Source organism: Pezoporus occidentalis, unplaced genomic scaffold (assembly GCF_034315485.1).
Source record: "Pezoporus occidentalis ecotype Australia unplaced genomic scaffold, CSIRO_AGI_Poc_V1 ctg74, whole genome shotgun sequence".
Classification (NCBI taxonomy): Eukaryota; Metazoa; Chordata; class Aves; order Psittaciformes; family Psittacidae; genus Pezoporus; species Pezoporus occidentalis.
This window is the reverse complement of record NW_026916093.1, coordinates 572,631-591,069: the sequence shown is the minus strand read 5'-3', so window position 1 is coordinate 591,069 and position 18,439 is coordinate 572,631. Positions and strand designations below refer to the sequence as shown.

Sequence of the window (18,439 nt, the reverse complement as noted above, 5' to 3'; positions counted from 1 at the left end):
CTTTCATTTCTTCTCTTGTTGTTTCCTCTTATTACTGCTGGTATTATTTCTATTACCACTATATTTTACTTTATTTCAGTTATTAAACTGTTCTTAACCAGAGGGGTTTACATTATTTAGATTTGCCTCCCCCTCTACCCAGTGAGGGGAGAAAAAGGCAGGGGGAAAGTGAGCGACTGCGTGGTGCTGAGTTACCAGCTGGGGTTAAACCACAACAGCCCTGGAAAGGGCTTCCCTTTGGATTTGTTTCAGTCAGTGTGAAGACAGCAGCGGACAGAATCAGTCTTTTTGTCTCCTTTGACTCTCTTCTGTCATATTTGGAAGTCAGGGAGAATTTCAGCTACTCTCCTGCGTAGCTGGTTCCTCCTTTCCTCTCTCTCTCTTTCCTCTTTCATCAGCAAGGGGTACTGCCTCCATGTCTTGAATGCATTCATCATGACTTTCCTTAAAGAAATGGGGGACACAAAGAACAAAGTGACAACATGCAGATGTGCTGCTAACAGAACAGTTAATCAAAAAAATACTTCCATTTGAGAGGGGAACTCCCCTAAAATAGCAGTGGGATTTGTCTTTTCTGCTACTAGTCACGTCTGTGACATACATCTCTGTGCACACCACTCCATTAATATGCCAATCATGGCAGGGGAAAATAACACATTACCTTCTCTACTCCTCTCCCCCAAGAATTTTACTTCTCCCTCTAACAGGATTCATTAGCTAGAATTTGCTCAGCATTCTGAAGATGAAAGATATTTCTTGAAGAATAAAAGGGTCTCTGAAAAAGTTTCTTCAGGAAAAATGCAGGCTCGTTTTGTCCAGACCAACCCCTTGGGAGTGCAGGCAGCTGGGCTTCAATTCTTACCTGATTTTAATTACCCCCACAAAGGTGCCTTGTGCCCTGGGTTCCCAAATGGGCAATAGGGAGCAACAGTCCTGTCTAAAGAACAGTTTGCTATGTCAGGGTCTGAACTGACTTTTGCCAGTCAATGGGGGAAAAGGTAATGAGAACAACATGTGATTATGCTCCTGATATGAGGTCATATGTAGAATGAACCCATTCTTTGCTGGGTCTGAATTTCCCCGGATGCTCCAGTTTGCTGGCTTGTTGGGTTAAATTATGCACTGTTCTGATCTGCTACAGCAAGCTAAACAGGTTTGCTCTGCCACAGAAGAGGTGAATTTAATTTAATTCTTCCTCCGAGGTGCTGTAGATCCTGTTTGGGCTATGCAGTGACAGCCTATTCGTGACTGCAGGCAGCTGACATGCTTTATGGTGAGGTATGTGCACATGCATGTTTTCTGCTAAAACGCACAGCTATGGGACAGTGAGTGAACTGAGTGCGCCAGCTCCAGTCATGATCAATAGAACTGCCTGCTGTAGTTCTCACTGCCAACTCAGGCTGACGATGGCATAAATGGAAAGATTCCTTAAGTAGGCTTTCTATTTCATCAACTTTGGATTTGTGAACTAAATAATCTGTTGTGGACAAAACAATAAAGCTTAATTCCTGCACAATCACTTGGCTTGCTGTCACTGTACCTGAAGATTTTCTTAAGGCAGCTTTTAGCAGAAGCTGCACGGCCAGATCTGCTAATCAGCTTAGAAAGGTTCAATTACTTATCCACTTTCACTGTATTCCCTTTCAGCAGATTTAAAAGTCCTATGAAGTCTACCACTAGATTTCCTTTTCCAGACTGCATGGAAAATTCTTATCATAAACCCCTGTTCATGTTGTCTGTGCATATCATAGAAACAAAACAGCGGCAGTAACGAACTTATTTTCATGTGATTTTGGGGAGCAGGTAACAGACCTGTCAAAAGCAGTGTCTAAAACACTCCATATAGTATATTAAAAAGAACTGCTGGCAAGGGAGTGCACTTACTTGTTACTATGTTCAGTAGCAATCTTCATCTTCTCCCATAAGATACTTTTTTCTTCCATGAACAGATCAAACCATGCACAGAAATACCTCCTCATAAGGCAGGCTGCATGGAGGGTACTCAGTCTCTCCTCCAGTGTGGAGAGATAATCCTTGTACTAGGGAACAAGGACAGAAAAAGAGGTGAGAATGGTTTCTTTCTCCCAACCCCCATCCCAATAAGCAGAAACAGAGCAGTGGTGAGACTGTGCAGTGAAGGGTGATGGGGACGGGAGTGGAGGAAAGTCGGTGGAGAGCAGGGTGAGACAGCGCAAAGGTGGACAAGCAGTGCATAGGAGAGTGTCCTGGGTGGAAAAGAACGATGCAGAGTGGAGAGCTGAAAGAAGGTCTCTGAAGAAGGGAGTCAGGGTTCTGGAATGGGGAAAGTGTAACTGAGCAAATGCTGGGCTGCATGTATGTGAAGTGGCACTGTGGTGTAGGAAAGGCTGGCAACAGCCTATCATTTCTTCACTGTGGTGCAGGCAAACCTTTAGCCAGTTCCTGAAGCCCCGTCTCAGTAATATATGGGAATAGAAGTCCTCAGCCCGAGACACCTTCTCCATGAGGCTCCTCTGGGTGTCCTGAAGCCAAGCCATGAGGCATTTCCTCTGTAGGCCCAAGCAGTGGTGCCTTTGTGCCACCTGAAAAAAGAGAGCAGAGATGGCAGCTAGTTACTAGGACTAGTGACTACATAAAGCTAAGGAAAACTGGGTACACTTAGAAAAATCATCTCAGTTTTTTGGGACTCCCAGAATACAGATGTCTGACAGCTGGAATAATTTACAGGATAGGTTCCCACAAAGAGGGGTCAGCATAAGGAGTAAGACCAGCCTCTGGATCAGGCCACTGCTGTGTCACTTCCAGAAAACAGCTTTTTGAATTAGATGCTCAGTTTAACCTACTGTAAGTGGGGCAGAGGCATGGCCTGTAACAATTTAGTCCAGCCCCATCCACAATGCTGACAAGCAGGATGTATTCAGGGAACAGATGCTATCCCTCTACCTCCCAGCAGGAGGCCTATGTGCATTTGGTTGAGTGCTGTAAGTAGTAGCTGCGGTTCCAGTGGAAGCTTGCCAACACAGCCCAAGGCTGAATCTTCAGGATATGGTTCACTGTTTAGTCCACTCTTGATTAAGTGACCTCATACAGTCATGTATGGAAAGGTTTCATTAGCAATACTGATGTGTCAAGGTCTCAGAAGCCGCCACTTGCTATTCTGCACTGAAGATATGGCCAGGCTAGAACAGCCTGGATTATCGCCTCTGGTGGTTCTACCTATACCAGTGGCCAACACTACACCAGGAGGAACTCCAGAGAGGGGGAAAACCCTAGAGATGGGCTGGGGTTAACTACTGTAACTACAGTGGCTTGGTGGTGTATTACTTATTAGCTTTGCTGTGGAGCAAGAGAACTGACAGGCTCGTGTCCTATAACTTCAAGTTCCTTTTTTTGCTGTATCATACTACACTAACTCCCACTGCTTTACTGGCATCAAATCACGTGGCAGTTAGTCCATCAGACACGTGGAGGCTAACAAAAGAGGGCTTCTCATTATGTTGAAATTTGTTCCTTTCTCTTTTGGTTCCTGTTTGATCGTCTATAGACAAGGATGCCACCCTTTTGGGTTTCTGACAAGCTTTTATGGTTATTGTCAGATTTAAAGAACTGATTTAAAGAACTGATTTAAAGAACTAATATAAGGCACAGTATGCAGGGAGAACTTTTGTTTTTTTCATCTCTACCTGTCTTAAGAGCCTATGAACGTTTCTGCTGCATCCATTCTTTTTTCCTTCCTCCTAGGTCACCAGTTCTTTCCTTTATCCTCAGCACTTACCACCAGGTTTTCCTTGGCTTGCTGCCTCAGCCTTTTCCATGGCACCATTCCCAGCTTTCTGAGCAGGACCTTTTTATAGTGATCTCTTGCCTTTTCCTGGAGCTGCTGCTCTCTCTCCAGCCTCCTCTGCTTCTCCAGCTCTTTCTGCAATACAATGAGTGGTAGTTTTAATTCACTCTGGATAAAGACGATTTTAAGCAATGAGAACAGACTGTCAAATTGGAGCCGGAGGTCCTGATCTGACAGGAAATCGGGATCCGCATTGCTTTTAGCAGTGCAGACCAGACATGACCCCATGTACTAGAACCTGCAGCAGAACACAGAGCAAATTATCTTAAGTTCTCATGGAAGATGATGGTATTTCTGGCCATTTCCCTGGGCCATTTATCAGTAACTGGCCTTCCCTCAGCACTGCAGTTTGGCATTACTGCAGCAGACATATAATCCACAGCTGCCAGCAGTGCTGATATAGCAGCAACCTCCTTTAGGTAGGCCTTCATCAATGTGGGGAGGGGTGATTTGGTGATCTCAAGGAGGGCAGCTTTCTATGTTTATAAAACTAGACTGAAAACGTCCAAACCTGGTTCTGAGTTGATGCACGAACCCTACCACTAAATCTAGCCTAAATAATCAGGGAGGGATATGGGTATTTTATAACTGTACAATATTACTTTTAAATGAGATTCAGGGATGCAAGTCAAACATCCCAAAACACTCAATCCAAGTAGAACAGTAATTGTAGGTTGAATTCCTGTAGGATCTCAAATGTGCTATTTGGGTTATTAAGACATCTCATTTCCAAGTAACAATAATGAAGTGGGGGTATTCCTAGGTTACTTCCAAGGAGAGGATGCTTCTATTCTTCAGGTGGAAAGTTGCCCTTGATGTAAATGTCAAGCTTGTTTACTTTTGAATGTGACTGGTATCATTATGTATGCTGGCAGGTGACGCAAATGGAAGGAGCAGTCTGAAAGTAGGCTGAACATGCTGCCACTCTGGGGGCTTATGTGGCTATATCTCAGCAGTGAACATCCACCAGCTGGGACCCCTAGTCCTGATGATAAGACAAGGCAGAGTAAATACTTCATAGTGTGTCGGGTCCACAGCCCTTTCCCCAGTATTGCCAAAAAGGGGGAAGATGGTAAGTCTATATAGCAAGTGCTGTGGAACTCTGCTCTACTAATGAAGATTTTCAGTTCACATTACTCTGGCTGCTGACTGAGTGCCAGTGGGTAATGGCTCTTCTTCCCTCTCCCCGCTAAAGAAGGGGGAAACAGGTAAGGTGTTTGCTCACCAGCTTCTGCTGCCTTCTCTCCTCTCGTCGTTTTTCTTGCTGAGCTTCCTTTTCCTCAGCCTCTTTCCTCTGTCGTGCTTCCTCTTCAGCTTTCAGCTGGGCCTTGAAATGGAGGAAGGTAAAATTTAATTTGGTACATGTGACCTTTTCAGAGCACACTGACCTCTAAGCTTTCCCAGTATTCCTTTGGTATTGACCAGCACATGAAACTTCAGAAGGAAGCAGACTTTGTCACATACTAGACATGATCTGTGCTGGACAACGAAGCGCAGGAGGGAGAGGAAGGAAGGGACTGTTCTTTCTACTACCTAAATATATGTCTTTCTGTGCCCTAATCTATAATATTTGCCCACTCTTACCCTAAAAAATTTAAAATACACACAAAGTTACTGATAGCCTGATTGCTGAAGTCAGCTCTGAATTCCTGGGCTCTGCTCTGAAGTTTTACTTCTATGTACAAAGCAACATTACAGGTACCCAAAAATTTCTTTCCCCAAAACACTGAAGATCAAGGGAGTTTTTTTGCTTCAGTACCAGTCATACTTGTCACAATACCTTTCTCTGAATGTTTATCTACTCCCCTTGCAAACCACACTTTGCCTTCATTTCACAAAGGTTTTACTCTTGATGTATGCATCAAAGGCCTAAAACCCTCACCAACCATAATGCATGATTACTATGACTCTGCTTTCTGATCTCTACGACTGTGGCAACTGCAGCTGAGGAAACCCGATGGGGTCTGTCAACTCCATGGTTACTGTTCACTAAGGCTCGTTTTATCTATCTTGCTTGGAGAAGGAAGAAACGCTGGTTGTTTTAGGACCCAGGTCTGAGGTTTCTGATCCTAATAGAGCTTACTATCAATGTCTTCAGTAACAGCTTAATGCCCTGAAGCTAAAAAGGCTCCTCCACTGTGTATGTATCACAGAAATTGCATATTAACTATGCAAACATTGTCAGTATCTTCTCTTTTCAGCAGAGACTTGCTAGGAAGATGCAGAATTTTTACTTGGTGAGACTGCACACCCTCAAGCTGCATATGACCAGACAGGAAACGCAGGGGATGGAAAACCCACCATTGCCAGGTTCAATCAGGTAGATCTCTGCATGTGATTCCACCCTTCCCATCCTTGGCAAAGACAAGTTATGGTCACAGGGTAGGTGTGAAAGAAGTGCTGGGGACTGGTAAGGGAGATTGCTTCTAGCATAGCAATTGCATCAACATGAAGTGTCTGCCTGTGATATGGCAGGGCTAGTACTTTCACCAGATGCAAATGCAGCTGTAACTACTACTTCAGATGTGTGCCAGACATTTGCTTTCTCACCAGCTATAAGACTCCTTGTTTGGATAAAGGGCCTTCTCTTGGCTCCTGACTCTGAGGTTAAAGCAGCATTTCTTGCAACCAGAGCAATGTGAAAGAGACTTGGTTTCACTTTCCAATTCCCTTACCAGTTTTTCCTCTTTTCTCTGTTGCTTGGCTTCTTCTAGTTTCTGCTTCCGTTCTGCCCGCTGAATCGCCCTCTCCTCCATTGCTACAAACAGAGGACATAAGGCTTAGTGTAAATGACTATCAGATAATAGCAGAAGTTTGGTGAACAAGGAGGAACACTTCACTCTACTGCCAGGCCTCACTGACCTGACAATGCCAGCCTAAAGGGACTTGCTTTCTGCTGCCTCTTATGGCCAGCAGAGTCATGAACAAGGAACCCATAAACATCTATGAGACGACTGAGGACTACCCCAATTGGATTCACTCCACCGTCCTTGGTTGATAGTCACAGCCATGAGGCTCAGTTATGAAAGAAGCCGTGTTCAGAGGTTTAACTCTGCCTTCCCTGATCAAGTGCTGAGGCTTAGGGCACCTGGTTTAGCAGTGACTGCTATGAACTCCAGTTGCTTATTTAAAGAGCAACTTCATGATGGAAAGCATCCCTGCCACAGTGACACACAGGTACATGGTCCCAATAGTGAGAAACTACTGCTTAATGCTTCTTTTGGGAGATAAACTGCAATGAGGTAATCTTGCTGACTATCAGCAAAGGTGTAAGTGCTGACATGACCACACAGAACATGCAGTGGAGTTGAGAACCTGTGTTTACTTCTTTGGAAGTAACAAACTAAGCACAGGCTTGAGCAATCAATAACTGGGAAGCATTTAAGTGTTCTGACAATAGGTTTCCTCATTTTTTTATCCTCTCAGCTGTCCCAAGATTATCCACCATGGAAAAATCATCCAGTGATAAATTATTCATTGATTTTTTGGGGGATCTTCAAACAAAAGCACTTGAATGCTCTGAAAATACGCTTACTGGCTCTCAGGTGCACAGAGTTCAGGCAAATCAGAAAGAGTGATGGCTTGGACTAGGTAGCATTGGAGCTGAGCAGAGTCAGAGAAAGTCAACCATTAATTCCCAGTTATCATGGCCAAAAAGCTCTGGCGATCCCCAAACTGCTAAAACATCACAATGATCATATTCCAGACAAATTTTCATGCAGACTGTGACTAGCCCCAAGATGATATGGAAGAACACGACCTAGGGATATAACAGAACCTGATCTTAATTTACTGCATGAAAAGGCTGTGCTGCATGTTTAATGTGTATATGCTGTCTCAGTGTGGCCAGAGAAGGGGAGATACCTACAGAAGGATCCAGAGCTCCTTCCCCAGCCTAGCTACTGCTTTCTCACAAAACCTTCCATAGGCACTTAATTCTCTCTGAAATCTCAATAACACTGTCAAAGGCAGATTAAAATGACTGATCAGTTTAAGTCTTACTTGGATGTGCAATGAAGGGAGTAAGACCAACAGCAAAAACCCCTGAAGAGCTTCTCTGATTCTTGTTGCAGCAGAAACAATCACAAGCGTTAGGAGTAGCTGCCGACACAGTGCACTAAGCAGGGACTTGAAGGGGTTGCAGTGGCTCAGGTTTTATAGATGAAAACAGCTCACTCTTTCACAGTGCTCATCAGGCTGGGAATGAGTGTTGAGTTTTACTTGCACACTGTCATCAACCAGCAAAGCTGAGGCAAAGAAAGAGAGGTTTCCAGACAAACTGTTGAGAAAAGTGGTCTGGAATGGTCTTCACTATCTAGAACAATACCTTTCAGTATGGGATGAGTTGAGGTCACCTTGCTGGAGGGCCTTCTGCCTTGCATCACTGCCCTTGTGTTTTCTGGCCCATGAGAAAGAGGTGGACTATGAAAGGAAAGAGTAAAGAAATTCATCAGTAAATGTGGTCAAATGCTGTCTCATGCCCACCAACTACGGCTGAGAAACAGCTTTGTAGTTTTTAATTCTCCAATGTGCTGCGTTTTCATTCTGAATCCCTGGTACACCCTTCTGCTTGAAATGGGATTAGTGATTAAAAAGGAGCTGAACACCCAGGGCTGCTGTGTGTTCTGAAATACTGAGGATGAGAATCTATTTTCCTAAATAAATAAATCCCTGCTGCCACTACGTGCGACACTCTAGTGTTGCTGTTTCTAAGTGGATCCTGTATGGATCACAGTGTCAAGCCACTGCAAAAAGAAAGAAAGAGAGAATTGTAGCTGGCCTGATACCACCCTTGCGGTGAAGTCATACGATAGCGGTAGCATGACTGAAGTATGCCTGGCAAATTCTGGCTCAACTTGGGCAGGAATGAGACATGCTAACTAATTAAACCTGCTTTATCAAGAGCATATACCTCAAATAGGTTGTATTCTTGCATGTGAGTTGGTTTTCCCTCTCAGGTTTTTCCTCCCTGGTTTGTAAAGCAGAGTTGTCAGGCTGCTGGAGGGGGGTTACAGCTGTGGCTTGTGCTGCCTTTTCTTCTATTCTGCTCAGCCTCTGATTTTCCTGCAGTTCAAGGATCAGCTTTTGCTGTCTCTGAAGCTGCTGCCTCTGCTCCTCAATCAGACGTTGCTGGAAAGCATGACGGTGCTCAAAACGGCTGCCATAAGCAGAAGCTGTCTTTAGACCAGCTGTCTGTAACTGTCGGAGGAGAGTGGCTATTTGATCCTCACATACAGCCTGGTCCTGGGCACTCAGAGCTGCATGTTTTATGGTAATCTCCCAGGTAAACATGGGTTTTCTGTACGAATGAGATGTGTGAGCAGCATCCCAACAAGAGTGGTCTCTGGTCTGGTCAGTTTTTTTCTGTATGAGGCAAGTTTCAGTGGGCTAAGGAAAAAAAAATTGGCATTGATTAAAAGCAAACACTCTTCTCCCTTCCCTATACACTGTTTCTTTATGCAAATCTAGTGAGATGCCTGAGAAATGGGGTAATCTCCACTAAACAATCTTTATCTAGTTCCTAGCCATGGCAGAGAGGCTCCACTGTGCATAAAATAGGAGGCTGTGGGAAAGAGCTGTTAAGGAGCTGTGTGCCATTTCACTGGGAGGAAGAAATCCTGATCAGACAAGAGCTCTGGCAGGAATATGTCCTATTTTGTTAAGGAGCACAGCTCAAAACTAGCTTATTTCTCAGGGGTCAGCTCATACCTCAGGGACTAGCACACTCCTTTTTTGACTGTGCTGTCCCTGCTCAGTGCTCAAACAACGAACAAAGCTAAAAAGCAGTTGTTGAAGTGATCAACATGGGTGATCTACTGGATGGCCCCTTTTCAGATGGAAGAGAAGTGTACAGGGTGTTGCTTCCTCACGCTTCTTCTCCAGTTTTGATAAATATTACCATGAAACTGGTGTACAGGGGGGAATGAGGCTGCACCTTTTCTGATACAGAGGCATCAGATGCAACATCTACTTTCTGATCCCTAGGTCAACCACCAAGTTTAGTGCTATCCTTCCAGCACAAATTTTACCAGTGCATCAGAAATAAAATACAAGTCCACTAGGATGATATAAGCACCACAGGAAATCAGCTTTTGCTGACAAGCAAATGAAAAACTTGACCTGTAATATGTGTGTGAGCATTCACGCTGGGATTGTGGGATTGGGATACTGCTGTGGTACTTTACAGACCTGACAAGTGGCAGTTTCAGGAAGCAACCTCTGATTCTCCTCTCTACCTCCTTGTGATGTGTGCTACCATGAAACAGCCAGCAACATTTCCCCCCATGTTGCTGACACATGGGGGGATGACACAAATCTCTTGTTGTGCAGTCCAGTGTTATTCTTTTTAAGACTAAGCAGGCATTAAAGATGTAACTAATCTGTCAGCAAAAGTGATCTGGAGGTCACTCTGGGAAAGAAGCCTCTCTCTGGGACAATGTACTCTTTATTTCAGATTGCACAAAAGTACTTTGAAAGAGTACAGAGATGCCAGTAGACAAAAATGCACAGAAAGGATTTACCTTGTGTTTCTGCATATCCTGATGATGGTTTACTTCTGCTGTCCCAGGCTGGTTAGCCTCCAGTGGCCTGTCCAGCCCATCCTTCTCCAGTGACACTGCCTCCAGCAGCTGTGACATCTTTTTCTCAGTCTCCTCTCTCTTGATCTGTAGCTCCTGTTTCCCTGTCTCTGCTTGGCTCCAGTGCCGCCATGCCAGAAAGCAGCAGCGCAAAAGCCGTCGCTGGTTATATTCCTCAGACAGTTGTTTTTTCCTAAATGAGAAAGCACTTGTGTTACGATAGAGTGAGGCTTCTGTCCAGACCTGTCTGAAACAATTGCATCAAGCACAGCAGCCTAGGCCATGGCATGAGGCCCCATAATTTCCTTAATCTTTTTGTTGCTTAATTCTGAAGGCCTTCCAAAGCTGAACAGAGTTTCCCCAAGGACGGACGGCAGGCAGTGCCTGATCACTGCACTGCCTAAATGCTGCTGCAGTAGGAGAAATCCCACAGTGTAGGGTCACTACCTGTTTTGATCTTGGAGACGAACTTGCAACTGCTGTGCCTCCTGCACTACCTTTTGGGACCAAGTATAGTTTCTCCAGGCTCGCAGGGCCTTCAGCTGGCATTTCCAGTCAGCAAGTGCTTTGGCTTTTCCCATTTTAATTCTGTGCTCCAGAGTGACTTTCAGCCAAGCAGAGAAATGTTGTTGCATGCACTGCATGGGAGAGTTTCAGAAAAACAATGAGCAAGACACACCCCATCACACAGATGCAGACCCTCTCCACCCTTCCCCTTATCAGACTTTCTTTTTCAGAGCATGTGCAGGTCTTCTACAAAAAGCAGGAAGGGATTAGAAAGATAACATCATAGGGCACTAAGTTTTTTAGTAAAACACACGAAGTCCACCAAGTAAAAAGGAATAAAATGGGTGAGGGACATAGAATTTCTAGAGACAGGAAAGATGTTTTGAAATGTAGAAAATGTCTAAGATGCTAAAGGTAAGAAGAGTTATGTGAAGAACAGTTAATGATATTTCAAAGGACCACTTTTTTAACTTAGACAAAAATCAAGATGCTTCCTAGTATGAATTTATGACATGACATCCTTGTTCCAGTAGGAAGCCAAACCTTTCCCCTATTGTGTAAGTAGATTCACTGTTCTGTACATCATACAGCACAGCAATTTGCTATCTAATCTACCCCATAACTGTAGCCCTGTCACTGCAGACACTGTTCATTTTGATCCCCCAAGTGGGTCACCTCACAGGACTCAGTTGTACCCCTTCGGCCCTAATGCCTCGTTTTAACTGGATTCCTCTCACTCACTGAAATTTCCAAATGGAGTCTTACAAAAAAGACAAAATTAGCTATTTCCTTCTGTTTTAGACAAATAATCAGCGTCGCTATTATGCTTAGCTCAGCTAAGCCATAGCTTCTCACATGCAGCCCCAAAATTGTTCTGTGGTTTCATTCAGGCTTATCTTCATAGCTTACACTGTGCTGCAGAGAGGTTGTGTACTGCTAAACAGTAGCCAAACTCAGAGCCAATGGATGGGCTGATGAAGTAAACCAGGGGGGAGATTCTATGATTAATAAAATTCTAGATGTAGGTAAGAAGACATAAAGAGTGATGACAGCTCTATTAGTTAAAAACATTATGTGATGGATGGCATTCATACCTGCACTCAGAGAAACTTATTCCCTTTCCTGAGGCTGCCCATACAGAATCAAAGAATAGTTAGGGTTGGAACAGACCTTAAGATCATCTAGTTCCAGTACAAAAAGATCACTCTTTAATCCTAAATTCTTGATATAACTAGGTGTTTAACTCAGAACTGGCCATAGTATCAGAATAATGAGGGTAAAAGACACAGGTTCCTACTGAGAATTATAATAATTGGAATTATCAAAGTCTGCATGGTTGCCTCAAAAGAGCTGTTGCAATAGCACAGAATATCCTACTGCACCTGATGGGAGTGGATCCTTAAAGAACCTGTTAGTGTGGATATGCTGGCATACTTCTTGGAGACCCAGCTCAAAATTCACCCCAGGCTTCAGCACTTCCCTTTCGCCTCCCTGCACCAGGGTCTGCAAGGCCATCTTTAAAATATCTTTCATATACACAATAAAGGCTTCTCAGGACCTTTTTTTTTTTCCACTTTCTCCCTCCCCCTTTTACTTTCTTCCTCAAGGAAAGCAAACCTTGCTGCACTGCCTTGTCTGTACACCTGCCTGTTTCTAGGCTGCAGAAGCCTTTATGTTGACAACTGTCCTGAGAGTCACATCTTTTCCACAATTCTAAGAGACACCTCCCACTGAGTACACCTGAAGCACAGAAACACTGGGGATAAAGGCTCAGGATTTCTTGCCCTTATCTTACAAGATATTTTTTGCTCTGCTCTTCTACAAGGGGAGGAAGTCTCGGAAGAAGTAAAAAGTTCTGATAACCAGGACTTTTTACTTCAGTTTTGCAAAAAGCAGCTGAGGGCAGGTAGCTCAGTGTCTCAGATAAAGAAGGGTGATGCTCACTTTCTGCTTATTGGCTTGAATCCTGCGCAGCAGCTCCTGAGCCTTTCTCCGTTTCTCCTCTCCTTGCTCTTCTTTCTTCAGGACGATGGGTGGTGAGGCACTAATAGATTTCTTCTGCATTGACAGCCTCTGACTCTTTTCTTGTCTCTTCTCCTCCCTGAAAAGTGAGCAAACATACGGATCTAATACAATGAGAAAAGTACTGTAGCACAGATATCACTCTCTTTTTGGCTAATCCTAAGAGAATCATCTCCACAGGTTAGAAAATTGCTGATTATTTAACTCAGCATTCTTAGAAAACAGCCTCTGTCATGGAGTCCCAGAAACTAAACAATCTGGAGCATGCTCAAAATAGAGCAGGCAGAAGAAAATAGTAAGATTTCAGTAAAGCACTTGCATGAGATTTAGGATCTCAGGGCTGTCTAAGTAAATAAATGGCATCCCTACAAGTTGTATCTCTGTGACAATCCAAGCTCAGCAAAAGCAAAAATTACGTATCTGCAGAATCCTCAGCCAAGAATGCTCTTTATACTCTTGTGGCTGCATTAGAGGCTAACAAGGCTGGATGTAGCCACAGAATTGACAGAGAGAATGCAATGCACAGTGGTGCAAACACACTCCTACTTTGTCATTTAGCGTACTCATAATGGCTATAGGGAGGCCAACAGTATCTTTTGCGCATCTTCCCACTAACGTCTCTGCCACAGATGTTGGTAACAAAGGACTAAAAGGTTTTGGGAAAGTTCAGAGACAAAGGAATGCCAAATGTTTCCTTTGGGACCCCCACTCCTCTTATGTTTAGCAAAAGAAGCTGATAAGTGTTCTTCATATGACTCTTCATGCCCCCCTCTCCCTCTTACGTTCTCCATGCTTCTGCCATGGCCTGCTTCTCAGCCATTTCCCTTCGCAGCTTCACCATTTCCCTCTGGATTTCCTCCTCCTCCTTCTTAGCCTTCAGGGCCTTCCTTCTGTCCTCCGCCTGTGCTTGGAGCCTAGCCTCAGACAGAACTGATTTCTTCAGGGACTGTTCTTGTCTCTGAAGCTCTAATGCCTTCTGACGCCTTATTCGGTTTTCTTTCACCTGGGAAGGAGGAAATGAATAAAAGTTAAAGCAGATGCAAAGGCTGAAGAAATTGAGGCTCACTGTACACTAAAAGGGTGAGTCACAATCCACCTTTCACATGAAGCAAGTACCCCTACCCATAGCTGGTACTGACTGGTTTTGCTCTCAGACCAGCAAAAAACTCAATTAAAGAGTGAGGTTAAACCAGTACTATTAGGTGTGAGCAAACTCAGAGATTACTGCCATGGTCATTTTTCCTGCAAGTCTTTAGAAGCATCAGTATCTACTCTAATCTTATAATCCTCTGCCTTATTCCTTTGAACTGTGCTGCCTTGCCTGCTCACCTGCTTGTGTCTAAGCTCCATCGTTATTCGTGGATCTGTAAGTTTTTTGTTTTCCTTGATGTCTTCAAGTCTAAGGCCTTCCATTATCCCACAGCTCACAGCTTCACTCTGCAAAAGGTGCTGTAGGTATTCTTGGACAGAAGAACTTTCCACTTCGTATTCTAGATAGCTGCACAAGTCTGAAATGAGGAATTTAGATTATCTATGGCTAGTCTGAAATGAATAAACCCCTCTGTCTCAGATCACAAAGCCTCATGTAATTAAAGGGATCACTTTCCCAGACTGGGAAAGTTTGATGAAAGCAGACACACTGACTACACTCCATTTATCCCCAGAGAGTCTTAATCAGTCTTCAATTGAGCACACTGGAGCAGAAACAACATTTTGTCCAGTTTTTACTGCCTTGCTTCTGATGACCTCAAGCAGCTGTATAAATCTGACATACCCATACACAAAAGAAACAGAATTTCTCTTTTACAAAGGGATACGTTGAATGCTTATGAGGTGTATTTATGCAGCCCTACAGCTACCTGCTGTAAGAGCTAGGGAAGAAAAATGCTCTCTAATCTTGTTTCTACTAAGACCACTAACCTGGTCTATCCAAAGCAAATTTTACATCTCAGTCTGACAAGCCACGAGGCCTGGCTCCCTTCCCCAGCACATCCTCAGCAAGAATTGCTTTGTTCTCACCATCAAACCGCTCACACTTCAGAGGGGCTGCAGAAGGCTCTTCCAGGAGGGCAGAGTCAACTTCCTCTTCTCCATTGCTCATCAGTTCCAGTTTGGACTTCATCCAGTTACTGAGCAGCTCTTGAGCTGTTGTGAGGAAGGAGACTCATGACTTCACTTGTTAAAAAATATATGGGCAAGTATAAACTAGCAAGACTGTTACTATGGGATAGTTATATCACATGCCAGAAAGGCTATCTGAAATGACTGAAAGTTGATCTGCAACAGCAAGTGGAATAAGGCTAATAGTTCTGTTCTAATCTTGATCTATAAAAAGAACAGGAAAGAGAAGGTGGTAAACATTGTCCCTGTCACATGTCACAAATGAACTCTTCTCCACCTCGTTTATCTTACAACACTCTGTGGACATTTAGATCACTCCTACAATTACTACCGCCTTTATCAAGGAGATGGAATTCACGAGGCAATTCAAAACTCGGATAGCTTTCATGCTTTACCACTGCAATTGCAGACACTTAGATACTTTCCACATGTACAGCCAAGGTTGTCATATATTAAATACAAAAAGAACCACTGTTTGGCCAAATGTTTCCTTCATTTCTACAGGTTAACTTTTCCAAGTACCACAGAAACAACCAGTCTAGATTACAAACCTGTCAGGTGGCAAACTTCACCAGGGACTACCTGTACTCAGAATTGAGACTGCAGCTACAGGAATGCACATGTGATGGACTTGGTACTCGCCAGCAAGCTCAAATGCCTAATGAACAATGAGTATAAAGTCCATCTATGGACTTCTAGTATTGGAAGGGACCTTAAAGACCATCTAGTTCCAACTTCCTGCCATGGGCAGGGACACCTTCCACTAGACCAGGTTGCTCAAGGCCAGGCTGGACAGGGCTTGGAACACTTCCAGGAAGTGATACCTATCTGATAATAGAAAGAAGAGAAGAAAACATCTTATCACTTGGGAAAGGGTTTTTTTTTGACTGGGAAATGTGGTGTCTTCATAACTGGACTATATGAGTTCTGACATTCCTCTTATTGTTACCTTCTTTTGCAAAGTGGATTATGTGCAGCTAATACCATTAAGTATTCTAATAACGGTTAACTCAGTCATTAAAATGCTGCCTCCTGTCAGGTTTTTACACTGCAGACGTACTTCCAGCACTGGGGAGAGATAATTTCTCTCTTTTTTTCTTATTTTTCAAATTTCAGTAAGTAGTTGTGGCTACAGGCATTAGAAAAGGAATATTCAGTTAGGTAATTAGTGAGGAAAATTTTGCATAGGAATTGAAGTAAAACCACACAGTTATTCCTAGCTGTGGAAGTTACACAGAGCAACTCCATTTTCACAGCTGGAATATTATTAAAAATACATCAGTAATTTCCCCAGTTTCCTATAGCCCACTAATTTTATTTGACCACACACTGTGTCTTCAAGGGCAGTACTGATCCTTGTCTTGACCCGACATCTCCAGGAGACAGAAAGTTTATCCTTCTCTTAGGTATGCTAATTAAGGTCTACCTTGAACTCCAGCAATTGATTCCTTTTTTGCCTTTTTCCATTAAATACATCTTACTATGAACTGTTTCTGATGGTCTCAAGTTTTGCAAGAGCCTGTCCAGACCAGAACTGCAATGCTGGATCAAGAACGGTTCATTTTAGGCAACTTTTGGCAAGCAGTATTTCAGCTCACCTTCCTCATAGGCGTCATCATGATCTTGCAGGTGTTCCAAGGTTTCCAAACTTGTCACAGGACCACAAGGCTCCTGTGGATACCTTGACTTTTGAAGGGGAAAAGCTTCAGATACAGCATATGCAGAGGTTTGGTCCATACTCTGTAAATTGAAGAAATTAAAACATTTCTAAGGATTGTTGGATATTAATTTTTACGCCTCCTATATCCATGTTTCTTTTCCAGAGAGAGCAAACATCAGTAGGAATGTAATACAAAGCAGCATGGCTGTTATAAGAAATAGATATATTTTGAAACACGTTTCTCAGACTATTCAATTGACTGGAGAAACTGGACTTGGAAATCACTGAGTAATAAGCATTCATTTTGCAATTAGTGCCAATGATAGTGACTGGAGAAAATGTAGGGAGAATGCAAGGACCCATCCCCTGGTGGCTGGATAGAGACTTGCTGAGCTAGTCCACAGCAATCACCAACTATGAAATTTGGTATCAGCATTTTATTATAACCAGCTGGCCACTGTGTAACGGTCTGAGTGATTTTTCAACCCATATTCATCTCCCTGAGGTATAAATGGGCCTGATGTGTCACTGTGCTTTCATATATAACACCTGTAACACAGACAGCCCCCATATATTCCTAGTATCTTATCTAATTCTGCCCTCTTCCAATTTAAAGCCATCTCCCCTTGTCCCTTCACTACATGCCCTTGTCAGAAGCCCCTCTCCAAGAGTCCAGGTCTCCTGCAGACCCTTTAGGCACTGGAGCTGCTCTAAGGTCTCCCCAGAGCCTTCTCTTCTCCAGGCTGAACCAGCCCAGCTCTTTCAGCCTGGCTTCATAGCAGAGGCGCTCCAGCACGCTGATCATCTCCATGGCCCAGCTCCGGACTCGCTCCACCAGGCCACTGGTGGACTCCCCCTAACGCTCTCCGCACCGCCCCCCGCCGCGCCCCGTCCGTTACCTTCCCTCCGGCCCTTGCGGTGAGGCGCCGCCAGCGGTACAGCTGATGTGCCGGGTGCCCCGGGCGCGACACAGCCGCGGCGGGCACCGCCATGAGCCGCCCGCTCCTCTCGGCGAGTCCCCGGACGCACGGCGCCCGCAGCGGCTCCGCCATAGCAAGGCCTCCGCCAGTGCGCGGGAAGGCGCTGTGTGTCCGCCGGCGCACGCCGATGATGCGGTCGGTACGGCAAGCGGCGGGCCTCAGAGCACGTTCACACCGCCTCCGGCCGCGTACGGCGGTAACGGCGCTGCGGGGCCCGCGATGCAGGTGAAGCTGTGCGGTGCGGGCGGCTCAGTGGGGACCTTGTCGCTCTCTACACGTACCTGAGAGGAGGTTGTAGTGAGGTGGGGTCGGTCTCTGCTCCCAAGTAACAAGTGATATGTTAAGAGGAAACGGCCTCAGGCTGCACCAGGGGAGGTTTAGGCGGAGATAAGGAAAAATCACCTGTTTACTGAACAGGTTGCTCAGGGCAGTGCTGGAGTCAGCGTCGCTGAAGTGTTCACACACCGTGTAGATGAGGCCCTCAGTGACACGGGTTAGCGGTGGCCATGGCAGTGCTGGGCAACGGTTGGACTTGATCTTAAGGTCATTTCCAACCGAGTTGATTCTGTGATTTTATGCTGCTGTGATTTGAAGCCTAAGGTGTCAGGACACAAAGCTGAAGGTAGGCATCACCTACACAGGGTGCCCTCCGCAACAGTGCCACCAACATGGAAATCCACCCTTCCTTAGTCACATAAAAGTCCATATGTGTACTGCCTCTCTGGCAGCGCTCTCAGACACCCCAGAA

The 18,439-nt window shown here is 44.6% G+C and overlaps 2 protein-coding genes across 2 annotated transcripts in view; one reads left to right on the top strand and one right to left on the bottom strand.

Moving 5' to 3' along the window:
• Nucleotides 1-43: 43 nt before the first annotated feature.
• CCDC191 (coiled-coil domain containing 191) lies at nucleotides 44-17,887 on the bottom strand. Its single transcript, XM_062602020.1, has 16 exons — nucleotides 17,611-17,887; nucleotides 16,650-16,791; nucleotides 14,950-15,075; nucleotides 14,260-14,438; nucleotides 13,713-13,933; nucleotides 12,853-13,009; nucleotides 10,849-11,039; nucleotides 10,345-10,594; nucleotides 8,736-9,211; nucleotides 8,151-8,245; nucleotides 6,499-6,581; nucleotides 5,049-5,150; nucleotides 3,755-3,898; nucleotides 2,409-2,561; nucleotides 1,885-2,039; nucleotides 44-444 (listed from the first exon to the last, which is right to left on the bottom strand). Exons 1-16 carry the CDS (start codon nucleotides 17,761-17,763, stop codon nucleotides 312-314), a joined length of 2,760 nt encoding a protein of 919 aa, XP_062458004.1. The 5' UTR covers nucleotides 17,764-17,887; the 3' UTR covers nucleotides 44-311.
• Nucleotides 17,734-18,439, top strand: part of QTRT2 (queuine tRNA-ribosyltransferase accessory subunit 2) — a 20,626-nt gene continuing 19,920 nt past the window's right edge. The window contains exon 1 of the mRNA XM_062602038.1: nucleotides 17,734-17,826. Coding sequence (XP_062458022.1) covers nucleotides 17,819-17,826 — 8 coding nt within the window. The 5' untranslated portion in view covers nucleotides 17,734-17,818. The remainder of the gene's footprint in view (nucleotides 17,827-18,439) is intronic.